The sequence below is a fragment of the Vigna umbellata genome, chromosome 8, assembly GCF_029865625.1.
Source record: "Vigna umbellata cultivar VRB3 chromosome 8, Vumbellata_1.0, whole genome shotgun sequence".
NCBI lineage: Eukaryota > Viridiplantae > Streptophyta > Magnoliopsida > Fabales > Fabaceae > Vigna > Vigna umbellata.
Genome location: NC_142172.1, coordinates 36,435,850 through 36,449,248, shown reverse-complemented (window position 1 = coordinate 36,449,248; position 13,399 = coordinate 36,435,850). Strand labels below are relative to the sequence as shown.

At 26.2% G+C, this 13,399-nt stretch overlaps 2 protein-coding genes and 1 pseudogene across 2 annotated transcripts; all 3 read left to right on the top strand.

The window, feature by feature from the left end:
• The first annotated feature begins 2,538 nt into the window (after positions 1-2,538).
• On the top strand, positions 2,539-2,893 carry LOC148194588 (glu S.griseus protease inhibitor pseudogene; annotated as a pseudogene).
• A 6,623-nt stretch (positions 2,894-9,516) lies between these two features.
• Positions 9,517-9,988, top strand: LOC148194587 (glu S.griseus protease inhibitor-like). The gene is made up of 2 exons (XM_088097696.1): positions 9,517-9,573; positions 9,663-9,988. Exons 1-2 carry the CDS (start codon positions 9,558-9,560, stop codon positions 9,854-9,856), a joined length of 210 nt encoding a protein of 69 aa, XP_087953822.1. The 5' UTR covers positions 9,517-9,557; the 3' UTR covers positions 9,857-9,988.
• A 1,937-nt stretch (positions 9,989-11,925) lies between these two features.
• LOC148194586 (glu S.griseus protease inhibitor-like) lies at positions 11,926-12,531 on the top strand. The gene is made up of 2 exons (XM_088097917.1): positions 11,926-12,030; positions 12,115-12,531. Exons 1-2 carry the CDS (start codon positions 12,015-12,017, stop codon positions 12,306-12,308), a joined length of 210 nt encoding a protein of 69 aa, XP_087954043.1. The 5' UTR covers positions 11,926-12,014; the 3' UTR covers positions 12,309-12,531.
• The last annotated feature ends 868 nt before the right edge of the window (positions 12,532-13,399 follow it).

Sequence of the window (13,399 nt, the reverse complement as noted above, 5' to 3'; positions counted from 1 at the left end):
CAAAAGGAGTAAATAGAATAATGCACAAGTTTTTCCACCTTGCCTCTATTGCAAGAAAATAATTTTCAAGCAAAATGTAAAATGTCACACATGTAATCAATTGAGACATGTAAAAACGATATGCAAATCCTAAGATCCTCAAAAAGATACCAAGATTGTAGAGGATGAATTATTTTTTATTATCATGTGTTACAACCAACCAATCTACAAAAGATTGAATTATAGATAGTGATTATAAATCGGTTATTATTTTTTTATAGTTATTATTTCTCTCTTAATATTTAATATTGATGAAAAGAAAAAATAATTATTTTAATATTGAATATTTAATAATATAATATTGAACCAAAACAAAATATTTACGTTTATACTTTGGTTCATTACCAAACCAAAATTTCACTATTTTTTATTATTTTGTCTTGTTTCGATTGGAAATTTGAAACCTAGTAATGTTCAAAATAATAATTATTGTATTCTTTTTCTACACTAATGAATTTCATACATAGCCACGTTAGAACTCTTCTTTATTATTTATATCTCTTGTATCAAACTATAGTAAGGGTTTAATGTCTATGTAATTAAATCAATTAACTTAATTCTACAACTCATTTTGTATATTTTGTAAGAATGAAAATAAAAAATTATTTTCATGAATAAAAACTGTAAAATCAAATTGTGCATTTATTTATTTATTTATTTTCTGGCTACTTATTTATTCTCATATTTGCTAATGTCGAATATACTTTTATTTATACTATTGCAGTGGTTTAGGTACTTGAATGAGTAGCTTGTGAAGATCACGACGCTTGGAGATTGAATACAACTACGTATTTTTCAATTGCAAACTCCAAACATGGTGGGAGCCTCCTGTTCTTTATCGTCCACTTTGAATATCACAAGTTGATATAAAAAAGTGAATAAAATTAAACAAGACGATGGTTTTACCTTTTTCTAATATCTCAAAATGTTGTACATATTTTTTTTATAATAGTAGAAATGACCATAAACTTCGACAGAGATGAAATACGTTAAAAGTATATATGTGGATAGGTTAGAATTTTGAAGGTTTATTCAGCCAGACAATTCAGCTGTAAAAGAGTTTCAAATAGAACAGTTGGGTGACATTGTACGGTTTGACAAATCTTTTCTGTATAAATTTTGATAACGTGATTAATATTATTAACTTACGTCACAGCAAAACATGATGCACAGTTCAGGGGGCCACACATAGGATTGGTACCAAAACAAACAAACTATAAATCGACTAAAACAAAGCAACTTTTACTTGAAATTACTGATCAGAATAATTTTAAAAATATCATCTATTTATTAACACTTCCTTATTTACGCATTTGGTTGGAACTACAAAATCCCTATTCTCAATAGATTTAGCTATGCGTAAATAAGAAATCTAGTTGCAATTACAAAAATCGCAATAAGAAAAAACATATTCTCCAAAAAGAGAATAAGAAATCCAATACCATACACATTTAGTACCTTATGCAAGAGCATCTATTACTCGTTTCCGAAAATATCTCTGGGTTTTTTAGTGGAAGAGTAATTATATAATTTATATAATTTGTATATTTCTGGTTGAAAAATCTTTTTATGTGAGAATCTCGTCATTTTAAATCATTCAATTAGATTTTGTTCTGCTTATCCTTGTTTCGAAAATAGAGTCGGAGTTAATGGTTCGAGTTGTATTGTGTCATATTTGATTATTGTTTAAAAATCCAAAATAATGTATCAAACCGTTTGGAGTACTTATAAAAGACACTTCGATATCAAAGTTAATTATTAACAATGAATCTAGTAGTATATATATGTAAACTGTCTTTCTATTTCAAACTTTAATTTATATGTTAGAGGATATATTTTTTTATTAATCTTTGTCTAATTACAATCCAAATATGAATAATTATATTTTATTTTTAAATTGATTAACCTTCTTAAAGAGTATGTACCGATTAGTTCAATCCATAACCTTGATGATTAATTGATTTGACTAGAATCATTGGTTAACAGAGATGTTACGAACAATCCGATTAGTTCAATCCATAACCTATACATATATCTTACTTTTGAAAGAAAGTGGTTTATATTTTTCTCAAAATAAATGCAAGAGCGTACATATTGATATAAATTATAACATATATATATGTTATGGTAAGCAATTAATAGAGGGGCGAAGAGCCACATATTTTGGACTTAGTTGAGGAAACAGTATGCGGTTAGATTAGAAATTTGAAGTTAGGTGTGTAAAGATTTGAAGGGGAATTGAGTAGAAAAAGAGTTTCAAAAGATGGAAATGTTTGACAAATCTTGTTTGTATCCTCAGGCGTACGTAACAAGTAATTAATTGAAAAATAGACACACCGTTGTGTTCATGACCAGAAGAAACTATAAATAGCGGCACACATGAACGCATGTAAATGAGAGAGAAGAATTGCACAAAGAAAGAAGAGAAACGATGTCGTGCGAAGGTAAATATGTTGTATAGGAAGCATGAATGAATAGAAAAAGGGTTGTTGACATTTGATGTGTGTGTGTGCAGGTAAGAGGTCATGGCCTGAGTTAGTCGGAGTTAAAGGATTGGTGGCAGTGGCTACAATTGAGAGGGAGAATCCTTATGTGGATGCTCACACTGTGCTTAAGGGATCCGCAGTCACCTTTGATTACCGTTGTGACAGGGTTCGGGTTTGGGTCACTAAAGAGGGAATCGTTTATCAGCCTCCCATCATTGGATAGCCACTTCACACTCTTCCATATAATACTTAAATAAGGACTTATCTCCATTTATGTTACCTCTTTCAAAATGAAACAAACTACCTTCTTCTCATTTTTCATTATTTATCTTCAAATTCTGTTTCATTTTCCTTCTCCAAGGAATTAACTATATATCTCCATTTATTGCTGCTTAATTAAGAAAATTAATCTAATATAATAAAATTTTACTTATGCAATAAAGTTTCAATATTCATGAATGAATATGTCACTAGGTGTGTTTATATTTTTTTTAATGTTTTCTTAAGGTGATAATACACAAACACCTTAATTTCTATTCTACCTAATAAAATAATATTTTTATTTTAAAATATAAAATAGTTTAGAGTAAATCAACTAGAAAAGTAAAAATAATATTTTTTATTAGGTATTAGATATAACTAAGGAAATTGAGAAGTATATACGAAAAATTTTTCTAATTTTTTTTTGTTATGGAATGGTTTCTTTTTAAAACTTTAATCCAAGTGTTTATGTGGAAATGGAATTGCGGTCTGTCCATCCTGTATTTGCCCGTCCTATATATAGCGTTTGGTCTGCCAATTTGTTGGTCAATTTGTGACTTGCATAATTTCAATAATTTTATTTTTATTTAATTAAATTAGTATAAATAATAATTTCTATAAGTTATTTTTTAAATTAAATAATATTTATAATTATATAATTTATAATTTATAAATATAAATCTATTAAAAATAGAAATGACTTTAAATTTAATTGAAACAAGAAAATAAATGTCAATTAATTGAACTTTTTGACTAATTAGACGCAAATGAATGAATTATTTTTGAATAAACTAGAAAAAAAAGCAAATAGAAAAGTTGCTTAAAAGAAATATAAATAACATGTTGTACTGATTCTAATAGATTTTAAGAATTTAAATTAATATAAATTATATATATGATAAATCATTAGTAATTTGGTATTATTGTTTTCACTTTTCCACTTAATATAGATTATATTAGTAACAAACTTAGTACATATTATCAGTATGCACTAACTTGAAGAGAATATATATTATCTTTATTTTATATTTAATTTTTATTTTATATTTAATTTTTATTTTATATTTATCTTTTATCTTTAGTTAGTGTATTATAATTTTTTGTTTATATTTTGGATTTAGTTCACATTTTTACTATTATAAATCGAAAACCCTATATACGTATATTCAATCAAGTTGGTTTAGAGTTCCGAGTTGTACAGAACATGCTTAAAAAGATTAACATACTAAAATATTCAATCCATGTCGTAATTTTCGGCATGACCATTTTTGTCCTCCGTAGTAAAATTTGTTTCAAATAAAATTAGAATAATTAAATAACTTTTTATTAATAAACTCAGCAGCTAATATTTTATTATGTACAAACAGAGTATGTAGGTATATTTGAATCCGTGGTAGTTTTTTTTTCTTCTTTTTTTCAAAACTAGATTTGTTATTAACATTTCGTTCTCTTCTTCGTTAGTTTAGTCTTTCTTTATCAATTAAATTAATTTAGTAAAAAAACAATACAAAAGATAATATAGATAGAAGTTTATTAAAAGAACCATCGATATTTCAATTTGTATTTATAAATAGAATTACAAATACTACCTAAGAAGGGGCCGTAACTCCGTCCATGTAGAAAATCAACATTGAAATAAGAAGTTTTTTCTTCGGAAAATAAGAATTTAAATAGGCAAACTTGTGTTAATCTTGATTTTATGAAAAAATCATAAACATTATGTATTCTTTCGACATCTTCAATAATTTTAGTGAGATTTTTTTCAACACATGAATCACGATTCATGCCTTTAATGAACATATTTTCACCAAAAATACTGGGACCAATTTTTTTTTTCTTAAATGGATTGTTGAATATAATAATGCGAATAATTTAGTGCAAAAAAAAAAGATATTTAATATATTCAAAATTACGAGCATATTTAATATGTTTAATTAAATAACTAAAAGTACTTAATACACTGCATTAGTTTTTTATAAATATTTTCAGACATTTATGGTTAAAACAGTAAGCTACCAATCCAAGTTAAGTTAAGCCGCTAAACCTTTTGACCCTTGCAGTAAAAATAATTGCTATATGGTCCCAAATGGCTATGAATAAGCATATCATACAAGAATTATTCATTTTTATTTTTTAAAAATGTAGAGAAATCGTATAGAGATTTGCGTAGCAAAAACTTAAATAGAGAAATAAAATGTTTTCAAGAGGACACTTTTTTGTTTGCAGAACTCAGCAGCCATTTGTTAAAAAAAATTCATCCAAAGCATTTCAATCATTTCTTTTGCTTGATCAGTTTTTTTTCTTTCTTGCTAAGCCAAAGTGTGAAAAACAAATTTAAACACTTAATTCTACAGTTCACTTATCCTAACATCATTCCTAATTTTTTTTTCGTTGTCTTAAACTCACCCAAACAATTCCCCATCAAAGAACAATAACGTACATTTTCAAATCACAACTTATCCCGTGATCAAGATTTTCGCACACCATCTTTTTTAATCATTACTATAGTATTGACTTTTAAAATCATATTATGTGTTTCAATTTTAGAGTAAATATAATTTTAAAAATTTTACAAGATTTAAGTTTTTGAAAAAGTCAAAGTCTATAAACCTTTACTGTTTCTTAAAAATCAAGACATAAAAGTTTGCTAAAATTTCAAAATTTATTATCTTTTTTAATTATTTTATCAGAGAAAAAAGATATATACTTGTTTCGGCAGGATTTAGAACCCTAATCCAAAATATTCAAAGTTATCTGCTCCGATGTCCAATTGTGTTGTCTTCCCTCTTCTCCTTGTCCAAGCCGCGGGGGAGGGTGCCTGCAAAAGACACTCCGACGTTCAGTGACTTTGCGTAATAATCTTGTAATCAAGATTTAGTTATCAGAGCTCTAAGCTTTCAGTTCAAGTTAAGTTACCTGTCTCCTTTGCCAGAAATATATTTATAAATTATAAAGAGCTTACCGTTGGGTCTAACTCATTAACTACCAATGAATGACTATTTAATTATCAATAAATGATAATTATCCTCATTAACTCCCCGACAGTTATTACCATTAATTACCTTAACGGCTGATATAACCGATCGGTTCACTGAGAGGTATCATCGGTCGGACTGATTTTACCGATCGGTTCATTGACCTGCGAAGTATCATCGGTCGGGCTGATCTTACCGATCGGTCGGCTATGAGCCCATAGTAACAATACTCTAGTTGTTAAAAAAAATAAAGCATAAAATCTTTATTTTTTGAGTTATAAATAACCAACACCTAATGATTCACAAAAATTTCATGTTTGTCACGGAGATAAAAATTTTAGGTATAAATTATTTTTAAAACCAAACTCTACTGTCTTTTATGATGCAATTTTACTATAATATTTGAGGTCTAAAATTTTTTCTATGGTTAATATTTGCAAAAGTTGTACAATGACCTTCATTACTTATTCTTTGTGAGAATACTATAGTTTCTTCTTCTTCTAAATTTTTGTTTCGCAATTTTTTCTTCTTTTTCTTCTTACAATCCTTGTCATTTCATCTTCTTAACATTCATTAGTATTTGTTAATTGTGTTTTGTACTTATATGTATATTTGATTGTAAGATAACATATTGTTGTATTTAGATTTTGACTGATTCCAAGTGTGATAAATATAATGTGTCCATTCTTTCTAATTTTGTGCAATTTAATATGTAGTTAGAAACAAAAACAAAAAAAAAAGTATTTAAAATTTTTTTTACATTATACTTCACTTATTTTAAAATTGAAACATAAAGAAGTATTAGGCTTTTGTTCTAGTAATAATTGAAGCTTCATATTCTTTCTTATTTAAAATATTTTATAATTTTAAAGGTATCAGGTTTTTTCTTATGCTAATAATCAAAATCTAATACTCTTAAAATAAATAAAAAATTAGAAAGAGATTAGGTTTCGATTTTCATGAGAACCGAAGTCAATTTCTTTTTCATTATTTATTTATGTTTTTATGCTTCGATTCTCCTAAAACTGAAACATAATATTGAACTTTATGCTTCGGTTTATAACTGAAGTAAAAAATAACTATTCATTTTTCTTATCTCATTTGAATATGTTAAAAAAATTACTTTTTTTATTTCGTTTAGATATGTTTCGATTGTTGAACCAAAATACAATATAAAAAATAACCGGTGTCAAAACTCTTTTCTACCATATTTAACGCAAAGTACACACTTAGTAAATATGTGATGTACTCACTTAAGATGATATAGTTAATCAAGTAATGATATATCCAATCATATTATTATTTAGTTATAAAACCAAATTATTAATTCTAACTAACATAATTAACCAAGTAACATACTTAATGTTAGACTTTCTTGAGAAGTATTTCCATAATTATAACGATGAATAGGATGCTGTATTTCTTGTGAACTACATATTTTACAAAAATTTTGTTATCTTGATGGGAAGTTCTTTACATATTATGCAAAGAAAAAGATAAATGCAAATTTATTTTATATTAGATAGAGTTCTACAGAGGAATATAACACCTTTCTTGTTAATAATTTATTGAAAGGGAGATGAAGAAATAGTGTATTAGAGATATTATAGTTCTAAAAGTCCTCATCTAGAAGATACTCATTTCAAATTCATAAAATAATTTTGGCACGTTATTAAGATTACTTTTACACTTTTGTTCACAAGCTCATTCAAGTGAAAAATTCCTAAGATGAAGGAATTCATTTTTCATCACACTAATTCTAAGTTTGAGGAATAAACATGTTTAGGAGAGTTTAGATCAATCTCTTTGATTGAGTGTATGTAGGGATGGTAACGTGAACCGTCTTACCTCGTTTTAGCTTGACAAAATGGAACAATGTAAGCTAACCTCTATAAAACTTGTCCACCCCAACATAACTACGAGTCGTGACTAAGCTCACATAATTTTTTGAATTTATCAACGAAGTTTTTTTGTGTTTTTTAATCCAAATCTATTACCTTACAAAAATTTGATTACCTTCAAAAATAAAACATCTTGCGAACACTTCCATATATGTGGATAGGTTAGAATTTTGAAGGTTTGTGATTACAGTCAGACAATTCAGCCGCAAAAGATTTTCAAATAGCACAGTTGCGTGACATTATATAGTTTGACAAATCATTCTGTATAAATTTTGACAACGTGATTATTATGATTAGCTTCCATCCTACGTCACAGCAAAACATGCACGAGGCATAGGATTGGTACCAAAACAAACAAACTATAAATCGATTAAAGCACCAAAATGAAGCAACTTTTGCTAGAAATTACTGATCACAATAATTTTAAAAATATTGTTAATAGATAAATTGAGTCTTTTTTTTGGAAGAATGGTGAAGAGTGACTATATATATTAACACTTCCTTATATTGAGAAACCAATAATATATATATATATATATATATAATGAATATGTGGACTCATTAGGGCAATTAAAACCTTCTCTTTGTTCACTTGAATGGATTGGGGAGAGTGATTGAGGGGATTTGAAGATAAATTTTTTTGTTGTTTATTTGAGTGGATTTGGAGGTAAGTGAGAGTGAATTTGAAAATAAAGTTTGTAAAAATTAATGTAAAATTTGATTGATGTGACAGATTAAAAAAATTTACTTCCAAATCTACTTTCACTTGCCTCCAAATCCACTTAAATAAACAACAAAAAAATTTACCTTCAAATTCTCTCAAATCTCCTCAAACACTCTCTCCCAAATCCATTCAAGGGAAGAAAACCTTAGGAATCAAAACTATTGGTGAAATAAAATTCTAAATGAGCTAAAATTTTAATTTTGTGACAATATTTACGATCGCCCTGAGAATGCCTATAGTTCCTGGAAATAGTTACTACTAGTGAAAAATTCCCTCATGCTCCCTCAAAAGGCGTATGAGGCAATCTTTCTTTTACTTTTGCAATCCTAAAAGTTGATCAAGTCCTGCTTCTCTCAGTTCCTATCTTGTACTATATTTTTTTTTCTAATCCTTAACCTTTCTTTCTTGGTGATGACGCTTTCAAATCGCTTCAACTTGGGTGAAACTGGATGCCACCTTATAAACCTGCTGTCCAAATACCAAAAAGAGAATAGAAAATCCAACAACAATGTCCAACTTACATAATCTATATAATTTCTATATTTTGGTTAGAAAATCTTCTTTTAAGTGATATCCACAATTTGAATGAAATTCAGGTTAAAAGGATATATAATAGTTATGATTTTGTATGTACGTGAACATCTCTTCATAAATCTAACCTTTAAGTCATTCAAATAGACTTTGTTGTGCTTTTATCCTAATTAAAATATCAGATAAAATTAATTTTAATCAATTAACTTATGTATATCATATATTATTTTTAAGAAAGTGATTTATATTTTTTGCAAAAGTAAATGCAAAAGCTTACATATTGATAAATTATAATATAACTGTAATATACGTTATGGCAAGCAATTATACAACGCCACAACTTACTTTGGGTCATGAAACAGTAAGCGGCAATATTAGAAATTGAAATCTATGTGTGTAAACATTTGAAGGGTTGATGAGCAGCTAAGAGTTTCAAAATAGAAGACTGTTTGCGTGAGATCGGAAATGTTTGAAAAATGTTGTTTGGATGAATATTGAGAATCTTATTATTAACTTGAAGCGTACATAATTGAAAAGTAGGCACATAAGATTGCCTTAGAAGAAACTATAAATACCCCCTCATATCAACGCATCTAAATCACACAGAGAAGAATTGCATTAAGAAAGCAGAAGAGAAAAAATGTCGGAGTGCAAAGGTAAATCTATTGTTGTATGGGAAGCATATGAATAGAATAAGGGTTTGGGGATTGATATATAAAATTTGATATTTGATGTGTGTGTGCAGGTAAGAGCTCATGGCCTGAGTTAGTCGGAGTTGAAGGATCGGTGGCAGTGGCTACGATTGAGAGAGAGAATCCTTATGTGGAAGCTGAAACTGTGCTGAAGGGATCCATTGTCACCACTGATTTCCGTTGTGACAGGGTTCGGGTTTGGGTTACTAAAGAGGGAATCGTTTATCAGACTCCCATCATTGGATAGCAACTTCACACTCACCCACTTCATATCTTATAAGTCATCAATATACTATTTAAATAACGACTTATATTCAATTATGTTATTTCTTTCAATATAAAACAAGGATCATCATATATAACAAACTACCTTCTTCTTCTTCTTCTTCTCATTTTTCATTATGTTCAAACTATCTTTCATTTTTTCTCCAAGGAATTAACTATTTATCTCCATTTATTGCTGGTTAATTAAGAAAATTAATCTAATATAATAAAATTTGTGCGTTATTACTTATGCATAAAAGTTTCAATATTCATGACATGAATGAATCTGCCATTAAAAAGTGTGCTCTACTCCTTCTGGATTTTTTCTGGTAACAGGATAATATAACTAAAGAACGAGAGCACTTCTGATCGTCAGATTTAATCATAAAAAATAGATGGTTTCGATGGTTTCGATTGATGATTTGTCTCCGGTTAGAAAAGTGAATATGGAATTCTTCTATTTTAAAATTTTAACCCACGTGTTTCTAAAAATGATGTAGAATTTGTTTCAAATTAAACTAAAATTAATTTAATATGTTTTTATCAAATAAAAAATTAAATAAACTGAACTGTAATTTTTGAATTAGTACAAACCAGAGTATATGTACGTATTTTTGAATCCGCAGGAGGTTTTTTTTTCAAATATTTGTTATTGATTTTTTTTCTCTCTTCTTCTTTAGTTTAATTTCTTATTTTAATTAAATATATTTTAGTAAAAAAACCAACACAAAAGATAATATAGATAAAAATTTATTAAACAAAACATCAACATTTTAATTTGTATTTATGAATAGAAATTAACAAATACAGTCTATGAAGGGGACCCTACCTCCGTCCATGTAGTAAGTCAACATGAAATAGGAAGTTTTTTCTTCGGAGGAATAAGAAGTTAAATATGCGAACTTGTGCTAATCTTGATTTTATGAAAATTAATAAACATTATGTATTCCCTCGACATCTTCGATAGTTTAAATTAAAATTTTTCAACACATAAATCACGATTCATGCTTTTAATGAAAATATTTTGGCCAAAAATAGTGATAACATTTATTTTTCTTAAATAATGGATGGTGAATATCATAATGGTAGAATAATTAAATGCCATAAAAAAGATATGTAATATATTCAAAATTACAAACATATTTAATATTTTTCAATAACTAAAAGGTCTTAATAACACTGTACTATTTTCGATAAATACTTTCATTTATGGTTAAAACAGTAAGCTATCAATCCAAGTTATCTTAAGCAGCTAAACATTTTGCATAAAATTTTGAATAGATACAAAGATATAGATGAGTTATAATTGACCCTTGCTGTAAAACATTATTGCTATGGCCCTTTCACAGATAGCTTAGACGAGGTCATACTTGTTACTTTTATTTATAAACTCTTGATTATTTAGTTTTTATTTTTGAAATTTCGATTAAATTTAGTTTTATAATTTTTAAAATACGTGTATAAAATCATTTTAATTAAGTTTTGTTAAATTACGTTTTAAATATATTTTATAATAATATTTGAATTATTTATCAGTTTAGTTTAAAATTTTGGAAGAGCTTAATTTTAATTTTTAAAAAATATTAAGAAACTAAGAATATATTTTCATAGGAGTTTACTTTTCCTTGTTTGTTAAGGTCTATTTTAAACATTTTATTTATACTATTTAAGCTATTTGGCCGGTTAAATCAAGAAGCTAACATCGTTGTCGTCACTCCTAATTCTTAATTCAACTTCAATTACAAGTCTCTCTGTCCGTCTACGTTGTCGTAAACTGAGTCGGTCGGCTATTAAATTACCATCAATATGTTTTGGGTTTCAATATAATCATTATATTTTAAATTAAATAGAATAATTTAATCTATCTTTTTTAATTTTATATACAATTAGTCTCTGTTAAGTCTTTTTATTTTGTATAATGTCATAAGATGTCCTATATGTTTTAAAAAAATTAGATTTATAAAAGTTTATTAATAAATATCTATGATACCATCGATAGGCCTGCAAACTCATTCATAATTGTATTAAACTAAGTCATATAAATTTGGACAAATGTCACGAAACAAACTATAAATACCCCCCCAGACAACAAGGCATATGTATATCTGGAACACAAGAATTATCAAGAAAGGCGAAAGAAAATGTCGGAGTGCAAAGGTAAAAGTATATGTTGGATGAAGTGCATAGATAGCAGTTAGTATGTTGTATTAGTTTGATGATGGTTGTTGTATACATGTGCAGGTAAGAGGTCATGGCCAGAGTTGGTTGGAGCGAAAGGAACAGTGGCAGAGGCTACAATTGAGAGAGAGAATCCTTTGGTGAATGCTATAATTGTGCCTGAAGGATCCTCGGTCATAGCTAATTTCCAATGTGATAGGGTTTGGGTTTGGGTCAATAAAGAGGGATTTGTTTATCAGGTTCCAACAATTGGGTAGAAACTCTTTACACCTTCACTTGTTATTATATCATGAGTGTTTCATCCTACACCTCCAAGATCTCATCCTGCACCTCCAAAAATTCCAATTTTATCCTTCTGACATCTCATATCATCCTGCACCTCCAACTTTTTCAAAATTTTATTTTTAACTTTAATAAATATTTTTTCATTTTCTTTTCTTTTTTATTAAAAACAATCTTCACTACCTTAATAATAATTTAATTTAATTTATTTTAAAATTTAAATATTATTAAAAATAATTTTGTATTTTAATAATTATTAAAATATAATTTATATTATAATAATAATTATATTAAAAACATAAAAATAAAATAATAAAAATAATAATAAAAATTGTAATAATAATAATAAAAATAAATTTGAGTTAATATATTCAAATATATTAAATTATAATAAAATATTAAAAATAAATTAAATAATCATTGAATTTTAAATAAAAATAAAAATTTTAAAAAGCTTATTTATATATTAAAATCTATAAAATATGTTAATACTTTGATTTTTATTTAAAATTTAATAAATATTAAACTTAAATAAAAATTATAATATTATTTATTATATTTTTATATTTTAATAATTAATAAAATATAATTTATATTTTTAAAATAGTTCTATTAAAAAAATTAAAAAATAATAACTAAAATAAGAATAAAAATAAAAATAAAAACAATACTTAAAATCATATTTAATATATTTAAATATATTAAATAATATTAAAATATTAAATTAAATTTAATAATTATTAAAATTTTAAACAAACAAAATTTTGAAAAATTTGTTAATCGGATATAGATATCCGATAAGTTATAAATCGGATATCCATATCCGATAAAGAATGTTTTTAAAATTTTATTTTATATATAAATTTTAATAATTATTTAATTTAATTTAATATTTTAATATAATTTAGTATATTTAAATATTTTATTTAATATAATTTTATTTATTATTTGATAAATAACTGTTTTAAAATTTTGTTTATTATTTAAATTTTAATAATTATTTAATTTAATTTAATATTTTAATATAATTTAATATATTTAAATATATTAAATATTTTATTTAATA